The sequence below is a fragment of the Ctenocephalides felis genome, unplaced genomic scaffold (genome assembly GCF_003426905.1).
Source record: "Ctenocephalides felis isolate EL2017-DRISC unplaced genomic scaffold, ASM342690v1 CF-g0.4_SCAFFOLD_03571, whole genome shotgun sequence".
Lineage (NCBI taxonomy): Eukaryota > Metazoa > Arthropoda > Insecta > Siphonaptera > Pulicidae > Ctenocephalides > Ctenocephalides felis.
In genome coordinates, this window is record NW_020539725.1 from 10,779,220 (window position 1) to 10,803,100 (window position 23,881).

General features: G+C 29.8%; 1 protein-coding gene across 1 annotated transcript in view; it reads right to left on the reverse strand.

The window, feature by feature from the left end:
* The window catches only part of LOC113384728 (neurogenic protein mastermind-like), a 51,435-nt gene that overhangs the window by 12,771 nt on the left and 14,783 nt on the right, over positions 1 to 23,881 (reverse strand). The window contains exons 2-5 of the mRNA XM_026622491.1: positions 14,035 to 14,265; positions 5,011 to 5,464; positions 4,758 to 4,927; positions 4,295 to 4,588 (exon numbers count right to left, since the gene is read on the reverse strand). Coding sequence (XP_026478276.1) covers positions 4,295 to 4,588; positions 4,758 to 4,927; positions 5,011 to 5,464; positions 14,035 to 14,265 — 1,149 coding nt within the window. The remainder of the gene's footprint in view (positions 1 to 4,294; positions 4,589 to 4,757; positions 4,928 to 5,010; positions 5,465 to 14,034; positions 14,266 to 23,881) is intronic.

A 23,881-nucleotide genomic window follows, 5' to 3' on the forward strand; every position in this document is an offset into this window, starting at 1 on the left:
TTGCCTTAAGGCCCACCCACCCCACTAGTTTTTTTATTGGATCTCCGCAAAGGCTGGCTTCCCAAAAATTTCACCAGTGTTTCATTTCGTCAATACAAGTAAAATGTTATTGAATCATTCAAATCGGACGCTCCGTTCTCTCAAAAACTGAAATACCATTTTTAGCACTTTTTATCCCGTATTTTTGAAACGGCTAGACCTGCCTTTGCCAAAATCTAATAAGCACGTCCGCTTGTCAATAGGAATCGAATGTTTTTTTAATCATTCAAATCGATTGATATGTGTTCTCGAAATCGTACATACGTTCACATACACCCACACATACATCCATTTCTTCTAAGGTATGCCAACATTTTCAGAAACCTTTGAAACATAAAGATATATACAAATTTTCATTATCGATTTTTTGGCGATTACTATAACTTATCCTACGGGAAGTTAAATATATTTCAGATAAAATAGGGTTAATCGATGTATTAACAACGACGTCTTAGTAATAAGCAGCGCTCTTTACGGCTCATAGAACATATAATAGTTCTGATTGCTGTAAAAACTACGTGTATAAAAAAATCTTTATTCCAACAATGCAGGTACAATATTTTTTGAAACATTCAATACGATCGCTCCGTTCTCTCAAAATCTGAATTGCTATTTTTAACCCTTCTTCGGACCCGTATGTTCGAAACGGCTGCCATCTTTTTAATAAAGAAATTTCATAATAATTACAGTAGAACCTCGATAATCTGGACCTCAGTTATAAGGATTCGCGATTATTCGGACTACCAACAGCGACAGAGTTATATGTATGTACATACATGCATACATACTTACAATTCGAATTTTTGCACGATTTATGCTGCAGTTTAGTATATGTAAGTAATATAATTTGAGAAAATATATATATATATATATATATATATATATATAAGGATGTTAATTTCTTATTAAATATTGATTTTCGTTGATATATATGCAAGTATTTGTTGTTTTTGATAAATACACATTATTCTTTATTCATTGGATTATCCGGATGCCTATCAACACCAATTAGTCCGGTTAATCGAGCTCGTATTGTATTATGCATACAACAGATTTAGCTTTGGAAATTCCAATAATAATTGAATGGCTTTTAATATACTATAAAATTGACAAGATTTTTATTATTTTCTTACATAATAAATTTGCTTTAAATAATTTGAGTAAATAATCCCGTCGCTATCCCATTATCGTCGGCATATCGCACTCGTCGTACGGTCGTACGTGCGTACAACCATGTCAGAGCCGACCCGACGCGATGCTACGGACGGTGAGCAGAGGGATGCAATGACTGATTCACGTAAAAGATTCCACTCGGAATAGGGTGCGCGGCAAAAAGCGCGCCAAAGCCAACGCATTATTGAAATATATATGCTGGATTTATATAGGGTTGGAATAATCCCTCGCGATAGCCTAGTCAAATAATCTTTATTTTTTCAAAACTGTTGAACGTCATTTACATAATTATTTTGTCACGTTTGAAAATTGAACAAGTGGTGGGTGGCACCGTGCCTTAAGGCAAACTGCTGGAACTTCCCGTAACAAAAATTAAATTTTTAAATAGCTTCAAAATTTTTTGAAAACTGAAAAAATGAGATGTTTGAGAACTTTTTGATAAAAATGACTTTTGAAAAATTTGACTTTTTTTGAAAATTTTGAACTTTTTTCAAAGCAATCGCGCTGCGTATCTGTTTTATAGACAAAATACCTAACCGCGTAAGCGCCGCGCGGTTGTCTAACGAATAAACATTGATACGGAACCCATAAAAATGTAAACAAAAATTGTTCGTATTAAAAATCTCTATAATATATTCTATAGTTTGATGTGCATATGTAGCAGCAAAAGGCATCTTTTTTTACTTTTTTGATTAGATATCCGAAACGGCTGGACCAGCGTTTCTAAAAATGTAATCAGTTCTTCACTTTGTCAATAGAAATAAAATGTTTTTGAATCATTAAAATTGGACACTTCGTTCTTTCAAAATCTAAATTGCCATTTTCGGCCAAACGGTTGAACCTGCCAAAAATTAATCAGCACGTTTCCCCATCTATAGAAATTGCTTTTTGAATCATTCAAATCGGTTAATTCGCATTCTCAAAATCGTCGACAAAAACTTGTATCCGCCAAAATGTTCAGAAACCTCTGAAACGTAAAGATATGCAAAAAAAATCCATTTTCGATTTTTGCAATTACTGTAACTTACCCTACGGGAAGTTAAACAAGAAATCCGTCGGCGGATTTGGAATATATAATATCAATATAATAATATAAAAAACTAAACATTTTTATGCATATAATATAAAATGGATATTTATATAATATCTTGAATATTTTTCAGCCAAATTATCGAATTGAAAAATAACAAATATTTAAATTATTAATTTTTATATTAATTATAAATTATTTATTTAACATTGCTCAGTATTAAAACAAGAACACAAAACTTTGAAAAAAAAATACTATAACCAAATAGTGTAGGTGGCATTCTGCCAGTTGCAAGAACTTTCCGATATGTGTAATACTTGACTTATTACACATATCGGAAATTGATTGTTTGAAATATTCTCGGACAAATTGAGATTTAACTATTTAGTTAATATGTTTAACGGTTTATTTTGAAATTAAAGTTTCCACTTTCACTTAAAACTAAACATTGCATTTTCCAATTGATATCTCCCAAATACGTTCATAATATCTGTAACGTTGTATGTCCTGAAAGCGCCCATTATTCTAAATTTTAATGAATTTATATAATTCAATCAATTTTCGTAGAACTATTTAGTGTGCATAAACTTTATCGACATGTTGAATTTCATCAAAACCAATGAAACATTTTTTTAAACTTAAACTATTTTGTGAAATATTAAGCATCTGGTATAAGAAAATAGTGGTACGATTACGTATATCAGATGCGTAGTGCTTTATATTATTTAACCATTTAAACTAATATTTTAGTAACATTTTGTTATACCACTATAGAAAAGTTTTGTACACTTCAGCTAGGTGACACAAATCTAAAGAATCTATTTAGATAATTATTAATTAATTTCCGTGAACAATAAACAAATCCATAAAGTTGAGACAGTAAAAACTATGCGAAAACGATTACAAAAAAGCACTTTTATGCTAACTGCAAAGAAACGGCTTAGTCGATCATTGCGCAAAACTAATCAACACAAATCCCTAAATTTTAAAATTTTTGAAATTGGTCCGAATGTCGCTTATGAAAATACTGCACGAAAAATAGAAAAATATGCTCACATACACACATACTTTTTTCTAACATTGGTCTCAATCGCTCAAGAATGACATGGAACTTCGAGAAAACATAAAATTAACAAATCGGATTTCTTCTACCTCGAGAAGTTAATTAATCCCACTTCTATAAACTAAAATCCGACATAAATAAATTTGTGAGTGTGTATAATTTTATCAGTTTCATCAATTGTTTTATTCGTAATACTGCGATATATAGAACATACGTAAAACAACAAAACGAGCGCAAATCAGTGAAATTTAAAATTCAAATCATTCAATAGTATTTACGAACGATTTCACAACATTACCATTTTATTGTAGAATATTCATAAGTTAACTTCTTAGAAATTTTCTGGTACGTCTTAAGAAGAACAGAGCTGTGCGGCCAAATACAAAATTTCATAATATTGAACTAGACAAACAATTTAAAACTATTATAATAAGTATGAACCGTACGTAATCTGACATAGATATATCTTATTTGATTCACAAGTAACCAATTCAGAAGGATGAACAGAAGTTAAATCCGAAACACTTCACCATTTATATTCATCATCACAAAACTACTATTTTCATCAGTTAATCAAAATATTCATATATAATATAAAATATAAAAATCTTCAATATTAAATCTTAAGTAATTAGTTATATAAAACTTGTACGTAGTAAATATTTCGTTGAAAATACCATAAAATGTATTTGATCATTTTTTCATTAAAGTTGTTATAGAAATTCGTACTAGTTCACACTCAGATCCACATGTTGACATCGCTCCATATCGATTGCAATTTAAAAATTAGGTATTTAAATTGTTGTTTGGCACATCGAGTATTTGGCATTTATTATGAGCAATATAACTCTTACAAATAATGTTCTATAAAAATCAGGTGATATGATGATGAAGGATAGATGCTTGAATTCATTAAAACATCAATGCGCCTAAAAACATCACAATTACTTCAAATTTCCCTATAATTCAATTTCATGAAAAAATCCTACCTGTAATCCGTGATGTCCAGTCATAGGCTGTGAGATGTGCAATTGTTGTGCCTGCTTTATCTGCAAGGTCCCGCTCTGCTGTTGTCCGCCTGCTGCAGCAGTCGCACCACCCGCTGCCGGAGGAGTGTTGGCCGTGGAGGAAGCCGAAGAAGATGGCGGCCGCGGTGGTGCCGGATAACCACCTGGACTACCAACACCACCTCCGGGCATTGGACCTGGTGATCCGTAAGGAGAATACTGTTGTTGCTGCTGTTTAGAAGACTGTTGCGGGAAGAGGAGTTCTTGTTTCACCTGCTATAAAATAAACCAAGAATATTGTTAATATTGTATGAATGTTAAAAAACAAAAATATTTTTCTTCACTTTATAAACTTATTTTGAATATTACGAATTCAGAATGAGTTCGTAATCAATAGACAAATAATTATATTATTTATATAATTTACTATTTTTAAATTTCTCACCTGTTGTCCTGGATTTTGTTGCTGATAATTTCCAAAATCCGTACCGTAAGGACCTCTATTATACTGGTTATTTTTGTGCTGATGTTGTTCAGCCATATGCTTCAAGGTTTGTGCAGCAGGTGATAATTCAGGTTTAGGGAAGTCCATATGGAAGTTAGGCGTCCTACCACCTGCAAAAGACAAATATTTAAATTAATGAAAACTATATGCATTATTTTAATTATTTTAATAAGTATTTTATATTATATTTTACCCGTCGAATTTTGCTGTTGCTGCTGCATCAACATAGCCGGTGATGGTTTTTCATCCTCAACTCTTTGCTGATGCTGCTGCTGCGGTGACTGCTGTTCGGGAAAATCAAATCCTTGCATATCAGACAATTCCGAAAGCAAATTATTCAATTGCTCAGTAGACATGGCTTGATCTGCACCATAAAACTCAAATCGTGGAAAACCACCGCCGCCAGCAGCCCCATTTGCCGCAGCGTCTTTCTCGAGAGCTGCAGCACACTGTTCTAAATCTACAAACTCATCGTCTTCATCGCCACCGGCTACACTGGAATTTGTACAGTCTGCCCCAGAAGCCGGTGACGTTAGAGGCTCTTGCTTCAGCTGCTGCAGTAGTTGATTACTTTGCTGCTGCTCTGTCGTCGTGGAAGAGGGAGTTGAACAGGAAGATGGTGGTTCGGTTTTCGTGGAAGTTAAGGCCTGGAAAAGAAATAATATAATTGTGGCAACTCAAATTACTGGTTGTGATAAAAACATCTAATTTCGGAGGGATCTAAGAGTTTTAAACTGCTTCATTGGTTATTTAACTAATATTTATGTAAAGTTTTTTTTAATTATTAAGTAAATAGTATATTAAATTTGTATTAAATATTGATTGCGTATTAAAATTATTATAATTTCAGTATATAAATTTTATAACAAATAACGCTGATACAAAGTGCATAATGAAGTGGCTCCGCTTAGTCCATTGAGTAAAATGGAACCACAGAACATTGTGATCATTAAAATAAATCTAACACAATAAGGAAAAATTTTGAAATCTGTTCCATCAACACGTTCGCCAATACAATCATTCTATTGGCGCATCTTAACTAACGCACCATATCCTCGAATGAAAACCACATCACAATGTTGTAGGTTTTGCTAACAATGATATGATTGATTTATAATTCCATCAAGTAATGAGCTAAGAATTAATTATATATAACATACGCACTAAATGACCAATATTTGTAGCATAAAATATAATTTTCGTTAAAATTTAATTAGATATGCATGCTCTATAAACGGTAAAACAGAAACATTTGCATAAACATAACACAAATAATTCAATAGCCCATAATAAACATTGTCCTTGCACTAGTAATATCAATTCAAAATACGATTTTAAAATCAATAATCACTATTAATAATTAACAACTTCAGCCACGGAATTTATTGCATTTAACACATCACGTTAGAAGACCAAAAGTGGAGTGCAAGATTTTTTATATTACCATAATGCATAAACGCGTTGATTGTAGAAACAAAAATGTTGTTCTTTGGCAGAATTTAATTAAAATTATATCTTCAAAACACAAGCACTATCGCGTACAGTCGGCCATTGTTATTAGTGGATTAGCAATCGAATTCTCCATCGTCCATATCATTTTTGTTATTTTAAAAACCGACGTCTGTTATGACAATAGTTTGGTATGAAGCACTAATACAATACAATAGCTAAAGCAAAACATTTATGATATATATTTGCGAATTTCAAATACTTGATATCGATGCCATAACGTACTCAATAATACGTACTCAATAACATATAATATTAACAATAAAGCGGTATTGGATCAAATTTGGATCGAGGATAACAAGTTTATTTTTAATCATCATTAAAAAGGATATCATCTTTAAATAGAAATGTTTTTGAAATGGTCTCTGTTTGTGCGTCATATGACATTTTCAATATAATGAATCTAATAACTCCGCTTCCTATTCGCCCACTTCAAAATTGAGATAAAATTACGTTCCAACCTAAAGATGTATGAACTTTCTTACGTACAAAACGAAATATCCGTATCATTCGTTCAGTTTTTATTGAAATACTAATGTCGATCGAAAGAATGTCGGTTTAACAAATTTTTGCAATTGTTATTGGATTGCCATGGCCTTTTCCTGCCTGAACTAGATGAAATAAAATTTTAATGCCTTGCTAGATAAATATTATGTGATGATCTCGACACCGGCTTCGATAAATATTATATTTGAAAAAGTTTAAATTTCAATTTCCTTTTTATAAATTTAATGATTAAGTTAATCCTCTATGAGCTGAATTTTTGTTTAACATCCAAAAAAAAGATACAAATAATAAGTAATATAAACCTATATATTCAAATCGGAAATATAAAATTCAGTTTGAACATATTTTTTGTTATTGATGAATTATGTGACTTAAGTCACAGCAGCCCTAATGTTCGCAATTCTGGCTATCAAAATTTCAGGCTGAAAAGCCTAGCAAAGATCATAAATATTGATATTGGTTGTCTTTACAACGTTGTAGAATTAAGATTTTGCGTCATCTCACGAAGGTAAAATATTAAAAATATTATTTGGTAAAATGTTAAAAAATTTGAAATGTGACCTGAAAGTTAGGCAAGCCCATAGAGACTTAGGCTTAATTAACATTCTACATGTTTAGATAAAAACTGTTGGGTTGCTCAGGAAGTAATTTCGTCAATGGTTAAAATAGTGATTAAATAGAAATATTGATATTCGTTGAATAAAAACTTTTATTGAACGTTTCACGTGAGTAAGTAAGTAGAAAACTTACCAAAATATTAAATTCGATAACATAGTATTTTTTATATCCAGATGAGTAGATGATAGCATATAGAAAATTCAAAATTCAAATTCAAAAGAAAAGGATAAGTCTGTGTCTGCCAATTTTAACTTCCCAGTTTTTCCAGGATATCTGAACTGATAGATTAAGAAACAGTTCATCAACTTTCATTTTAAATGTGCGATACCAAGTCATTTAATCTGAGACAGCTTGATATCAAGCAGTAATGATGTCAGATTTCCACTTGATGCTAAGTGAAAATAGCCTATTGGGGACATTTCTGCAATATATCGTATATCTCAACAGTATAGATAAAAATCTGGGTTGTAGGTTGTAGTAGCTCAAGTTACACTAGGCTAAGAATTTACATTGCAATAGCTCATAGAACATATATAGTTCTGAAATTCGCAGATATCAATAGAATTTTATTAACACTTGACGAAACTCTTCAGTAATTCGATTCTGATTATAGTAAGAAAAAACATTCATCCGATTTATAGATTGCATTGATTAAATTTAATAATGTTCTATTACACTTTTTTAGAAAAACAACGTACACAAAGTATGTGTGCTGTTCACATATCTAAAAACATTCAAAATATTCTATTGCATCTTTATTGTAGGAAATTTTGTATATGGCTAGTTTGTAAATAAGAGGCCAAATAAAATAAAATAAAAAAGTGCATCTTTATAAAAAATCTCCCAATAATTAATGAAATGATTTCAAAAACAATTTAATTTATAAATTTAGTATGATATGCATTATAGATTTTCAAGTTTTGTAGAAAATTTATGGATACCTTTTGCTAATATTTTTTATTGAGCGGGTGTCCTTTAATCACGTGAGGCTTCTAGAAGGAGGGAGGTTTGACAAAAAATCACAAAATATCACATGGCGAAGGGTGGGGCCTAGTAAGATATCACGTGTATTTATTCTTTACCTGAATTTTCAAAAAATAAAAATATATTAGGATTTTTTCATAATTTCCAAATTTCGTTCGAATACTTTTAAGTTGCTCAAAATACACGTGATGTTTGGTGGACGCGGGTAATTTTAATTTTCACCATGTATCATCAATGTTGAGATGGGGTTCCAAAAATCCATAAAAAAATCGCTCACTTGATTAATGAACGCCCCATGTGGTAAATTTGATGAAGAAATAAAAAATGACGCTTTATGACATCTGGATAGAGGTAACATTGACTTTAAATTTAAATTTTCACTATAGTGTTTTGAAAATTATCATTATGAAAATATAATTTTGATCACTAAGATAAATAAAAACGATTTGTATCATTTACTATTTTGGTTCTACATGTATCACATGTTAAATATGTCTACAAGTATTTTCGAAAGTTTGCTTCAAAGATAATGACACATTTATCAACCAAGTAATATAAATTTCTGAAATATTTCTCAACGACATCTTATCTCTAACAATTTTTGCAATCTTTTGAGGTGTGGTATATTCCGCAAGTATCAAATTACATTTACGCTTAGATCAAATTTATATATACATTTAATGATTGTAACAACATCATAAAATTTGTCATTATTTTTAATGACATATCGTTTTAAACTTATGTTAATGTTTATACTAATGTACTTCTTTCCACGGTATCATATTGGGCTTGCGATAAAACAAGTATTTTGTTTTGAGTAAAGCCCATGGCACTACACCTGGTAGCCAGGAAATAGAAGGTTGAATTACACATAAAGGTGTAAACAATTGATAAATCGAAAGGGAAAAATTCAAGCGAAGATACATCTGATCTAATGATGGAATTAATCATTTAATTACAATTGGACATTGTGTATTAGAAACCTAAAATAGGCATAAGTGGTAATTTCGATAAAATGCATTTTAAAAAAACAGAGCAATTGGACTTGATCTTCATATGAATAAAGACAATACTTCGCTTTTTTACACAATAATCCACAAAAGTTGAAAACTAATTTATAATTGAAAATTAAGTTAATTTAATCATAATACAGCTCTGTTGACTACTCATGAAACAGTGCAAGCCAATTTGCTGCAAACTGGAAAGAAGTTCTTCTGCAATTTTTTATTATTGAAAATAGATTTAAATATCACCGTAAAAATGATATTACAGAATCCTTTCTTTGTGAAAATGAAAACGCATTCTAAATTACATATTATGAAAACGGATAATTTGATCCCTATCCAATCCATTTCTAGTGAGTGGCAACATAAGCTTCGTCTGATAACTATTGAACAGTTTTTTAATTTCCAAGAATTATTCTTCAGATTATGACTACGTGTTCAGGAAATTATATATTTTTTGTTTACAAAATAAATGATATTAAAGAAGTTGCTGGAAAATAAAACAAACTTGAGTCACATGTGAATCGAACAAGGTGATATTATCCAACCGTTTGGCATAATAGAAGTCGAATGGCATTGGCCATTGGATTTGCAATTAGCCTCAACTTCCTATTATAAAAAAATTATCAGTGCATGGCATCGTGAATTAAGGAAAATTGCTGGAACTTCCCGTACCGTAATGAAATATTGGAGGAATATTAAATCATTTCCAATAGATTATTATAAGTACTTTAAATTTCATCATTTGTATTTTATAGAGAAATATAAGAGCTTACAAACAAAACTTAGAATGAAGGAATGTATCTCATAATTCTAAGAATTGAAATATGAAGTTAAAATTATTTATTTTAAGTATACAAGTGAACCTCAGAATTTTAGCTTGAATTAAAATTAAATTCCGATAAACATAAATTTAGCTAAAATATAAATATATCTATAAATACTAGTAGATAAGCTTGTTGATAGTAATAAAACAGAATATCAAAACTAGGAGGAGGCGATATTATTAACTTCCCGTAGGGTAAGTTATAGTAATCGCAAAAAAATCTAAAATGAATTTTTTTTTATATATCTTTACGTTTCAGAGTTTCTGAACATTTTGGCATACCTTAGAAAAAATGGATGTACGTGTGTGTGTTTGTGCAAATAAAAATTTTCGTGGACGATTTCGGGAATACGGTTCAACCGATTTCAATTATTCAAAAAACATTCGATTGCTGCTGATAAGGAGACGTGCTGATTAGTTTTTGGCCACAAACGGTAACTCAGTTTGTAAGAGAACGATTGTAATAATTCAAAAAACATTACTTGTATTGACAAGATGAACAACTGATTAAATTTTCATGAAGGCAGGTCTAGCAGTTTCGGATATCTTGTGAGAAAAGTAAAAACAAATGCCATTAAGTATAAATTTAAGTATAAATTTTGTTTAGATTTCTATCGGTTCCATACCGATGTTGATCCGTTAGACGGCGACGCGGCGCTTACGCGCTTCGATATTTCGCCTCTATGTAGTTAAAGCAGTACGATTGCTTTGAAAAAAAGTTCAAAACTTCCAAAATATTTCAAAATGAAGAAAACATTTTTTTTCAAAAAGTCTTTTTCCAAAAAATATAGTTTTTTCAAAAATATATAGTTTCTCAAAAATCTAATTTTTTCAAAGTAATTTTTTTTCAAAAATGTTAATCTTTTTAAAAAAAATAATTTTTGGTACGGAAAGTTCAAGCCAGCCACTAGTTATTATTAAAATTCTATCTATTTGGTTCAAATCTCACATTAGAGAAAATGAATACAATATAACATAAGTTCTAAGTCCTTACTAAAAGTCCACTCACCACATCAAGAGGGTATAATGCTTCTATACTTCATCCCAACAAAACATAAATTTAAGTTCGTCCCATATTTATATTATGAATGAAGTTTGTATTCTGAATACTAATTAAACTTTTAAGTTCTTATCAGATAATAAAATAATATCGCATACTAAATATTTCGCAATGCTATGTTAAACTGTTCATAAATGCTCAATGGTATTTACATTAACATTCATGCTTGAACATATATTTTTTTATTTATTGCATTTAAAAATGTCGCAGATTTACTTCTATTGTCATTGTAGTCACTCAAGAATACAATAGAAACTAAAATTAAAAGTAAAAAGCTAGTATTCTTTATAGATTATAGGGTTGTTAATAAATTAACTCAGCTTTTTAACTAACGAAATCTCATGTTATTCGAGCAGATAAATATGGATTCTGGGTTTGATACCAACTTTGGCCAGCAAATGTGGTATCAAAATTTTACTTGAAATGATAACAGGCAAAATAGCGGGTAAAGGGCTAGTATTCTACATATCTGATAATCGCAATTTTACTGGTACTATCGCCCAAAATCTACTAATTGTTTCAAAATGAAACAATTTTAAATCATCTGCTCAAAGCTGAGTTCAAAAATAAGAGTTCAATCTGCAAAAAGCATTAGCAAATTGCAAAGAAATTAGCCCACTTCTTAAACAGATGATCATTGGGGATGAAAAATGAATCGCATACAAAAGCTTTGTGCGATAACGATCTAAAGAGAATTCTAGTATATACAAGACTGGACAATTCGAAGGGCTGCATCAGCCCTTCATCAGTCTTTCATCTTATCCAATAAATGACGCATACTCCATCAAAACAACAACCAATTCATAGTGTTCTGGTGCAATTGTGAATTGGCACTATGCAAAACGATTAGGAGACTTTATCGGTTATGAGGACAAAGTATTCTAGGAAACATTATGAAGAGAAGTTTATATTGGTAATAAGTTATAGAGTAAAACGGTGCAGCAAATTTGACCCAAATCTAATAATAAGTAACATGTTAAATAAAGAATTTTAGTTTGCATAAGAAAATGTGACGAACCAATTTTATTTAGATAAATTAAAAACAATAAGTTTTTTACTATTCACTTGTATATAAAAGTCTCGTATCACAAAGCTCGTTACCGTACTCCTCCGAAACGGCTTTACCAATTCAAATCGAATTTTATATGCGTATTCAGTAGGTCTGAGAATTGGTAACTATTTTTCATACCCCTAAGTGATAAATACATACACCTCTTTCCACAAATCTCTATTTCATAAATCCATTGTAGTAATCGAATAATTTTTCACCACACTGTCAGACAGTGGGTGTTTTTTACTTAATTTTAAATCATATTTTCCTAATAAAGCATAAATTTTACTTAAAAAAAGTAAGAGGAGCTGTCTAATCCTTCTATATTAAATACTAAAGTAGGCATTTCAATTACGAATTATTCAAAATTTAAACTAGCTGTAAGTGGAATTCTGTCTTAAGGCAATTAAGGCATCGTGCCTTAAGGCAAATTGCTGGAACTTCCCGTACCAAATATTATTAATTTTTTAAAAACGATTAACGTTTTTGAAAAAAATGTACTTTGAAAAAATAACATTTTTGAGAAACTATATATATGGACCAAAAATTACTTTTTTTTGAAAAAAAAAAATTTTTTTTAAAAAATAATTTTTTTTTAATTTTTTTTTTTTTGAAAAAAATTTTTTTTCTTCTTATTTGACATATTGTGGAAGATCTGAACTTTTTTTCAAAGCTATCGTACTGATTTAACTGCATAGGGACAAAATATAAAGCGCGTAAGCGCCGCGTTGCTGTCTAACGCATAAGCATTGGTACGGAACCCATAGGAATGTTAACAAAATGTATACTTATTGTTAAAATCTCTATAAAATATCTGATAATTTGATGTGCATATGTCTAATGATCATTTTTTGACCGCCAAATGGCTCATTTTTTTACTTTTTCCTCCATATCTCCGAAACCGCTAGACCTACCTTTATGAAAATTTGATCGATTCTTCATCTTGTCAATACAAGTGAAATGTTTTTTGAATTATTTAAATCGGACGCTCCGTTCTCTTAAAAACTGAGTTACCGTTTTCGGCACTTTTTGCCCCGTATCTTCGGAACGGCTAGACCTGCCTTCGCCAAAAACTAATCAGCACGTCTCCTTATCAATACGAATCGAATGTTCTTTGAATTATTCAAATCGGTTGATCCGTGTTCCCGAAATCGTCGACGAAAATTTGTATCCGCACATACATACACACACGTACATACATACACACACACATACACACAACACACACACACCCCACACATACATCCATTTTTTCTAAGGTATGCCAAAATGTTCAGAAACCTTTGAAACGTAAAGATATATAAAAATTTTCATTTTCGATTTTTTTGCGATTACTATAACTTGCCCTACGGGAAGTTAAAAATATAAATAATCCTACTGACTTATGGTGATGTGTTAAATACAGGTTTCTATATTTTTCATTAAAGTTTTTCTGAACGGCTATTATTATTTTTTTGAACAGCGTTTTTTTCTAAACAGCGTTTAATTACACAATATCAATGATCCTGCAGAAGAAGATGTTCCATATCACCAAAATGTAGATTATAAACATAAATAAAAAATTAAATATTTTTTTGGAAAAAAAAAAGTATTTTTGTTCAGAAAAATAGAAGTGCAATATATTATATATAACTTTATAACTCTGCCATCTTTTTTACCTTAACAGTGACATTCGTTGAAATTTGCTGCGGCTGTGAGTTAGCCGCAGATGTCGTAAATTCCAACTGCTGCACGATTTCGACCGAGAATTTGGTGAGAGCTTCAGTCTGCTGCATCTGCTGCTGCGATTGCTGCTGCTGCTGCTGCGAGCATTGCATCTTAACGGCTGGGCCGTCGAATGTTGGATCGCCGGTCGGATCATCGCCGGGCCGCTTGAGAAATTTTTGTTGCTGTTGATGAAAAATAAACATTAGTAAGTGTCTAGACTAGAAATAACACAATACAAAAAACATAGAAGTGCTTGTTGGTACATAAATCAAAATTCGGCTTCATGGCATGTGAATGATTAATATTTTTATTAATATACAAAATAAAAGACAACTCATTTTATTGCGATATGAGTAACAAACTCATTTTATTGCAATATTAGAACTATTGCGTAAGTCTATAAAAAGCAGTAAATTTGTTTTTTTAATATAAAATTATTTGGCCTCTTATTTACAAACTTGCCATTCAGATAATTTACATAATTTAAATTTTAATTTTCTTCTTATCTAAAAAGCTATATCCATGTTATATCATTCTATAATGATCAATATTCGAAATTAAATGAAATACGGGAAGTTAATAAATTAGATGGTTTAACAAAATTGTTCTTTCTGTAAAATTCATACAGTAATTGATCTTTCTTTTCTCGAAATGATAGAATTATGTGTTATTAAGACCCCACATCCATTCAACAATCGCACATTTAATTTGAAACATGTGTTCCGAAAAATATCCATCATTATATTTAACTCTATTTTCTTTCCTAAACTGATAAAACCTCGGTTCATTTTTATAAAAATCATTAATACCCTTATGGTATCTTTCTTTAAATATTGACGATATTTACCAATCCCTTTGCCACCTATTCAATTCAATGGTCTATTTTCATTATTTTTATTACATATCTTTATTTAAAAACTATATTATAATTAATTTCATAATTTAGTTTATTTTTCGATTTAAACTAGCACATTTGTTTTACCTATCCCGTTATTATATCTTCAGACAAACTAATAAAAAAGAAAAATTACATATCAATATATCTGTATATCTGGTAGTTTTAATTTCAATAGGTTATAAAAATTTTAACAATTAAATGCATATAGATTTATCAATAAATTAATTGAATTTTTGTAACATTCTTTAAAGAAACTTTGTATATAAATAATCAGCATTATTAGATAAACTAAAATATTTTATATTTTAGAGAAAAAGTTTATTGCTACTTAATTGAGATAAATATTTATTTAAAGTGACCATGATTTTATAAACTTCTGGTTTTATTTATATAGTCATCATTAGTTATAGGTTTTAGGTTATAGAGTAATTTTATTTGTGGTTTTGTTAACAGATTTTTTATTTATCTTATTATAAAACCAAAAACCTTTAGTCCTTTTTATAAAATCATAAAATTTTCGTTTTTTTAACCGTGTATTTATTATAAGTATTAGTAAACAAAAAAAGAAGTGTCAAAGAAAATAAGGTTTCGACGATGTTATGAAAATGAAATGCGTCGTACGATTAAATCATACATTAGCACAGAAATCTGTGCTTTTATTACAAAAATAATTATACATAAATTTGCATTACAAAACATAATGTATTTGTTTCCAGTAGTGCGATAAATAATATCTAGTATAATCGTATTGCCGTGTTCTGATGTTTAACAATAATTTTATTTCTCTCTGTCCATACGAATGTCTTAAACCAGCGGTTTCCAAATTGCGGGGCGCGCCCCCTAAGGGAAGCGCTAGCCAGTTCTAAAGGGGGCGCCTACATCTGTTTCTAGAATACTATTATCGAAGATAACCCAATATTTTTGAAACAATATTGAAAAGTAAACAAAAAATAATTAGTTTTTATGCATATTTTTACATAATATGGCATATTAATTTGTAGTCTGTTAATATCAGTTGAGTATTTATAAAATTAAACTGTTGAAAAAATTAAGGGTTAATTAAAAGAAGATTGGCAACCACTGTTTTAAACAGCCCTAAAGTATGCTTTCACCATTGATAGAACTTGGAATATAATATAAGGTACTGCAGGGCACAAAGCTCCAATTTGGCTTTGAGCAATTATATTGTGAGAACCAAACCAACTACATCAAATCAAATAACACAAATCAAACAAACAATTATTTGACTATGTTCAGTCCCAACTAATTCACCATTGTAGAAATGCTTTTTTTTTTGCTGTTTTTCAAAAATTGTCAGCTGGTTCTCTTTACCCCATAGGCAGGGTAAAATGGGAACGCCAGGAGCAAACATGTCCAATGTCTTATTTTTCATTTCAAAGAGATTTTACAAAATAATACCTACATTATTCAACTAATGCAAAACATAAATTTCATTGGTACATTTTTTTATAAACCACGTGACACATTTTTGAAAAACATAAAAAACACATTTCTACTAATGATGAATTAGCAGGGAGTTTTAGTGAACATAGAAAGATAGTTGTTTGCTTGATGTGTATTATTTGTTGTGATATAATTAGTATGGTTTTCACAGTATCAAAGACAAAATTTTAATACATATGCTAAAATATAAATGCTGTTTTAGAATATTAAAACTAGCTTGTTCTGATAAAAGTAGCGTATGTCTACAATAATCTAATCACTATTATATCAATGATTTACTTGTATTTATTATGTTAATGTAATAGTAAATTTTCAGACAAACAGAACCATCAAAACTTGAATTATTACCTAATAAAAAGTTCTGCTTGTTGAATGTCAATCACAGAATTACAGTTTGAGAAATATCAAAGTTTATACATTTATATCAATAATAGTTGAGTTTATATTTTCATTATATGTCATTACCGAATTTGCTCACTTAATCTGAAAATTTCATTAAAAATTAAAAAACGCACAGATTTTCTTGTTTTCTTCTATTATATTTATTATTATATATATTTTATTTAATACTACGTGGAAAAAATATATCAAATGAATTGTAAATATACCATCTAATTTCAGGTCATTTTTCCATTGTTCCAACTAATTATAATTTCATGAATTAATTTGCATTAAACGATACGAATTATTGAATTTTGTTGTACTCAATAAATGTTTGCGATACACATGCAATTATACCAGTTAAAGAATTTTTTTCAATATGTTGATCCACATTGGGCTATCTGCATTCTCATAAATATCATATAATCTAAACAGAGATAAATTAAGGATACTTGAGCGATACATTGCTTGTGCAGAGTCTAGACAAAATTTATTTTTGTTGGTCGCACCGGCGTATATCCAAGATCAATATAATATATATATATACATATTTATATTAATTGAATAATAGAAAAAACTAGACAAGCAATATTATGCTTCAATTTCATTATATTAGTATTCAGAAATAAGTCTTTATGAAATTAATATAGAAAATGAATAATATTCTATATACATAGATATTTGGACTCGAAAATTTTATTCAATGTAGTCTTAAATTTTTGTTCAATATATCAACAATCTATCTGTTATATAAAGTATTCACGACCCACATAAAGGTTGCGAAAAGCTCTTTAATGCATTATTGTTTTTCGTCCTTAAAAACCATGTTTAATACATTTCTAAAAAGAATTAACTATCAGCTTCGAATGTTTACCTCAAAATACGCTAATTTACTAGCATGCACATCCATTCATTTTAAATATATGCCATAATGAACAGGATGTCTTGAATCATAAACATATAACATTTTTAATTTTAACTTTCCGTAGAGTAAGTTATAGTAAAGTAAATATAGATATAAAAAAAAATCGAAAATATATTTTTTACATATCTTTACGTTTCAGAGGTTTCTGAACATTTTGGCATAAATGATTAAATGGATGTATGTGTGTGTGTATGTGCGCGCGGATACAAATTTTTGGGAACTCGGATCAAACGATTTGAATAATTGAAAAAAATTCGATTCGATTGATAAGGAGACGTGATGATTAGTTTTTGGAAAAGGAAGGTCGAGCCGCGGCAAAAAGAGCCCAAAATGATAATTCAGTTTTTGATAAACGGAGCTACTGATATGAATAATTCAAAAAACATTCTATTTGTATTGACAAAATCAAATACCGTTTAAATTTTTGAGAAGGCAGGTCTAGCGGTATCAGATGGCGAGTAAAGAAAAGAAAAATAATCCCATTTTTCGGTCAAAAATGATTATATTGGACATATGCACATCAAATTATCAGATATTTTATAGAGATTTTAATGATAAGTATGATTTTTGTTTACATTTCTATAGATTCGTTAGACTACGATGCGGCGCTTACGCGCTTCGATATTTCTTCTCTAAAATAGCCACGCAGCCCAATTGCTAAACAGCTTAAATTCAATTTTTTTTTGAAAAAGTCAATTTTTTCAAAAATTTCAAAAATCCTTTTTTTTTTTCAAAGTTTCCAAAAAATTTTAATTTTTCAATTAATTGGTACGTAAAGTTTCAGCAATTTGCCTTAAGGCACGATACCATGCACCACTAGTTCTCAAAAGCTTACTCTACAAGTCCATAAACACACATTATTATTTTTTATATAGAGTAGGTCGGTGCACAAAGGTCTAATTTGACTTTGAGTAACTATATTGTGAAAACCTAACTAATTATATCACAGCAAATAATATTAAACAATATCAAACAAACAACTATCTGACTATGTTCAGTAAAAATTTGTCATCTGATCCATTTTACCTTAAAGCGGTGTAAAATGGAACAGCCATGAGGCAAACAGTACCAAAAGCTTATTTTAAATTTTAAACAGATTTTACAAAATAATAGCTACAGTATTCAACTAATGCAAAATATAAATTTTATGGGTACATTTTTTAAAGAGATAAAATTGTATATAACCTTAATCTGTAATTCGCAAAAACATTTATCAGCAAAGCTAGAATAACTATTGATTTAATTTATTTAACTTAATTTACTTTATTATTTACCATTTTTTATTGTTTACACTTTTGCCAGGTGTAAGTTTTCATAGAGCTTGTATAAAAAAAACTGTTGAATCTAACTTAAAATTAACAACACTACTTAATAAAATAAATACCTCTTAATAAAAACGTATACTTAAAAATTATGTTAAGGTCTCGTAAACTAAACAACAGTGCTCACAACCAAAAAACTAACAACAAAAGAAAATACTTTTGTTATAATTTTTATTTATAGAACATTGCCGTTTATTTCCCGATAGCAACGTCGTAAGAATCAAGATGTTGGCTAGTTACATATCAAATTCCCTCTTTCAAATATTGTTGTTAAAAATTTCTTAACTGAAGTAAAAACCGAAGTGACTGCTGCTTGGCATCAGGCGGTCCGAGGTGGAAATCAAGCAACCAACCCTTGGAAATCAAGCACACAACCCTTAATTGGAAACACATAACTTTTAATTGGTTTGTGGAAATCTAACACACAACTTTAATTGGAGCCCATAGCTCTAACCACTAGGCAACGAGTAAGCCCTTCTAAGTACATATTATGATACTAAGTTTAATGACAATAGATAGAAAAAGGCTAATTTCTATATGCGGGATGAATACAGAAAAAGGGCTTATTTCTATGTTTGATTTCAAGAACTAAAATAATTTTGTTTTATTATTTTTTAACGTTGACAACGTTGCAATGATGAACAACCGCATAAATGTCTGGCCGATGTCGGTTTTCGTGTAAAATAACTTTACTGAGACATCTTGAATTGTTTACCAAAGTTTCTTACATCGAGGCTTCTTGGAATTCAAACTAACAATACTAACATATTGGTTATCATAACACGAGAATGCACGTATCCGTCACTATAACCGTGCATGGAACAAACCCAAGTATTAATCCATAATCAAATCAACTTAATTTTTTCGTAATTTTCATATACTAATTAACTATTTATGGAACTATTTCATATACTAATTAAGTTATTATCTATTTACAAGGACGCTCGCTAATAAGTTCTACCCTCACAATCAGTAAATTCTCATAATAGAGACAAAAGACACTTGCCTTAATTGTTAAGATTTTCCTTTTTATTATATGTATACGAAGGTTTATTAAATTCAAATAATAGTAGCCTGTGAATACTAAATAAATTCTCAAATAATAGAATTTTATCCAGTAGACAACTATTATTATTTTATTAAAATAATTCCATAATTGAAGATCTCCTACAAACATTCATCTACTAATTTTTATAATTTTTTATATAATTATTACTTTTATATTAGTATAGTATAGACTCCATACTTTTTTATAAATCGTTAAAAATCTCTTATCGTAAAAAATAAGTTAAATTAAAATTCAAATAAAAATAAAAAAATAAATTTCAATTAAAATTCTTAAATGATAAAGTTTTATCTATTACTATTAATTCATAGCATAAACTCTATATTTTCTAATATTCATGTCATAGTAGTCTATATCTTTTTAGAAATAGTTAAAATTCTCTTATCACAAAAAATTTTTAAATTCAGTGCAATTCATACAAATGATGTGTCTTAAGAAATAAGACATTCTCATCACAAATATTTAAATTAGACAAATTTACTATATGATATAAATTTTCATCAATTTTTCAATTGGTATAAAAGGATTATTTAGAAAAATTCACTTCACCAAAATCTTATTTGGTAAAATATTATTTTTAGATGGGAAGAAAAAAATAGCATAAATCATTTTAATAAAATTCGCTGTAAAATTGCGTTAGTATTTCTTCTAATATTTAATAATCCTGAATTAAGCTCCTAACATTACGTTAAAATTGAACGCTGATTAACCAACAATTAAAAATTATAATATACAAGTATGGCTGCTTCAAATATATTCTATCAATACCGTGGTTACCAACCTGTGGGCGCAGTGCCTCCTGGGAGGGAGCGTTCATTAATCACGTGACCGAGTTTTTAAGGACTTTTGGACCCCCCACCCCCCTTGGTGATACATGGTGATATTTAAAATTAACCCCTCCTTCCCCACCAAACATCACGTGTATTTTTAGTTACGTGATAAAACTGTAAAATTATTGAATTTTTTTTTCAAAATGAATATTTAAACTATACCTCTCCCTCCCCCACATGATATTAGGTAATTTTTTGTCAAACCCCCCCTCCCCCTAAAAACCTCACGTGATTAATGGACGCCCCCAAAGCAGTTCCGAGAGGGTCGTGCAGCTTTTTTCAAAATAGTATTTTCGCAAACATTCCAAAAATGTTGAAATGATATAAAAAAATGATGAATAAATAATTATTTATTACGAATATTTATACATGATATTGCAGAGTATTTTGTATTTTGATCATTAAATTATATCAGTATTTATAAAATTGAATTGTTAAAAAAATAAGGGAGGCGCAACAAATTTTTATATTAGAATGGAGGGGAGAAGGGTAGAAGCAGTAATAATAATACCACTGTTTTAAAATATATCGTTACTCCGAGAGTGTTTTAAAAGTATAAATTCATAACCCCTCCAAAATCATCAAAAAGGTTTCATGAAGAGCTACCCTGTTTATATAAAAAAGGTCCCGTAAAAATTTAATGTCTTTCAGTAATTGCGACTTTAAAAAAAAATCAATTGTTGAATTTATATTTATCTATTATTCACCAATATAACAAATACTCTATTTATATTAGGCAAACGATTCAAATGATGTATTGAAAAAATCGTAGATCAGTTATCAACTCACGATTTAAATAGGTTTATAGGGGCCAATTTTGCTGTAAAATACTGTGATTTAAATACACCAATGTTAAGGGCTAAGTTACGTAGCGCTACTCATACAAAATGGTACTATATACTGTCAAAATGCGATGTATTTCAGGGCATTTTACACATAAAATACAAATCACTTATATGTTATTAAGCCCTATCACAAAGATGCAGTTATGATAACATTGTGCGTTTTCTAGGTTAGGTTTTCTATCTAAAACGCCTGACTACATAGCAACCACATGGATTTTTGCAGTATTTAGTACAATTTTTTATGAAAAGCGCTACGTAACATAGCCTTTACATAACATTGGTCTTTTTTACGGTAAAAACGACCCCTTAATTTTTTGTGTAGATAATTTTCCATTCGACTCCGCGCTTCGAAGAACCTGTTGTGAAACACTAGTTTCTTTAAAAATTTTGAACAGTAGTGAACAGTAGTTGAACCATTAGAAATTCTGTTATGCTGTGCTTCTATAAATCGAATTGGAGTTTAATTCATAACTCGAGGTTCGTAGGTTCTTCTCCGAACTAATTAAATAATTTATAATAAAAGAGCTTAAGACAACTTGATTTACTTTTGTATCGTTATCTAATTGGTAAAAATATTAAATACAGGGAACAAACTTGTATTAAAATGGACAAAATGATCTAGATCTAGTCCATTTAATTAGAAGGTGCTCGACGTGTGATCTTCAGTAGTTTTATAGAATTATTTAACTTGCAATATGTATAAAACACAGTGACTAATTATTAACTTCCTGTATGGTAAGCTATAGTAATGGTTGGCCCAAATCAAAAATAAAAATATTTGCATACTTCACGTTTCAGGGGGTTCTTAACATTTTGGCATCTTAGAAAAAAATGATGTGTGTGGATACAATTTTTCGTCGACGTTTTCAAGAGTTCTGCTCAAATGATTTGAATGCCAGTGGGGCGCGCCCCCTCAGGAGAGCGCCAGGCTGTTCTGAGGTGGGCGCGTACACCTGTTTCCAGAATACAGTTTTCGAAAAAAAACTCAAAATTTATGAATTGATGTTAAAAAATAAAGAAAAAATAATTAGTGTTTATGCATATTGTTACATAATATTGCATATTAATTTGTAGTCTGATAATATCAGTTGAAATTAAATTGTTGTATAATTAAGGGGGGCGAAACAATTTTTTTATTAGACAGGGGGGCGCGGTGCAAAAAAGGTTGGAAACCACTGGGTTAAGCATTCGATTCCTACTTATGGGAAGTGCTGATTAATTTTTGGGAAAGATCGGTCCAGCCGTTTCCGAGATACGAAGATAAGAGTGCAGAAAATTGAAATTAAATTCAGAAACAGGGCAACCGATTTGAATGATTCAAAAAACATTCAATTCATAATAATAAGAAGACGTTTTTGTCTATAAAATAAAAACTAGCTGTAAGTGGAATTCTGTCTGGTACTTCCCGTACCAAAAATTATTATTTTTTTAAAAACGATTAACATTTTTGAAAAAATTTTACTTCGAAAAAATAAGATTTTTGAGAAACTATAAATTTGACAAAAAAATACTTTTTTGAAAAATAATTTTTTTTTTTTTAAACAAAATTTTTTTGGAAAGAAAAATGTTTTCCTCATTTTGACATATTTTGGAAATTCTGAACTTTTTTCAAAGCAATCGTACTGCTTTAACTGCATAGAGACGAAATGTCACAGCGCGTAAGCGCCGCGTCGCCGTCTAACGGATAAACATTGGTACGGAACCCATAGGAATGTAAACAAAATTTATACTCATTGTTAAAATCTCTATAAAATATCTGATAATTTGATGTGCATATGTCTAATGATCATTTTTGACCGCCAAATGGCATTTTTTTTTACTTTTATCATTAGATCTCCGAAACCGCTAGACCTGCCTTCATGAAAATTTGGTCAATTATTCATCTTGTCAATACAAGTAAATTGTTTTTTGAATTATTCGGACGCTCCGTTCTCTTAAAAACGGGGTTACCGTTTTCGGCACTTTTTGCCCCGTATCTTCAGAACGGCTAGACCTGGCTTCGCCAAAAACTAATCAGCACGTCTCCTTATTAATACGAATCGAATGTTTTTTGAATTTTTATAATCG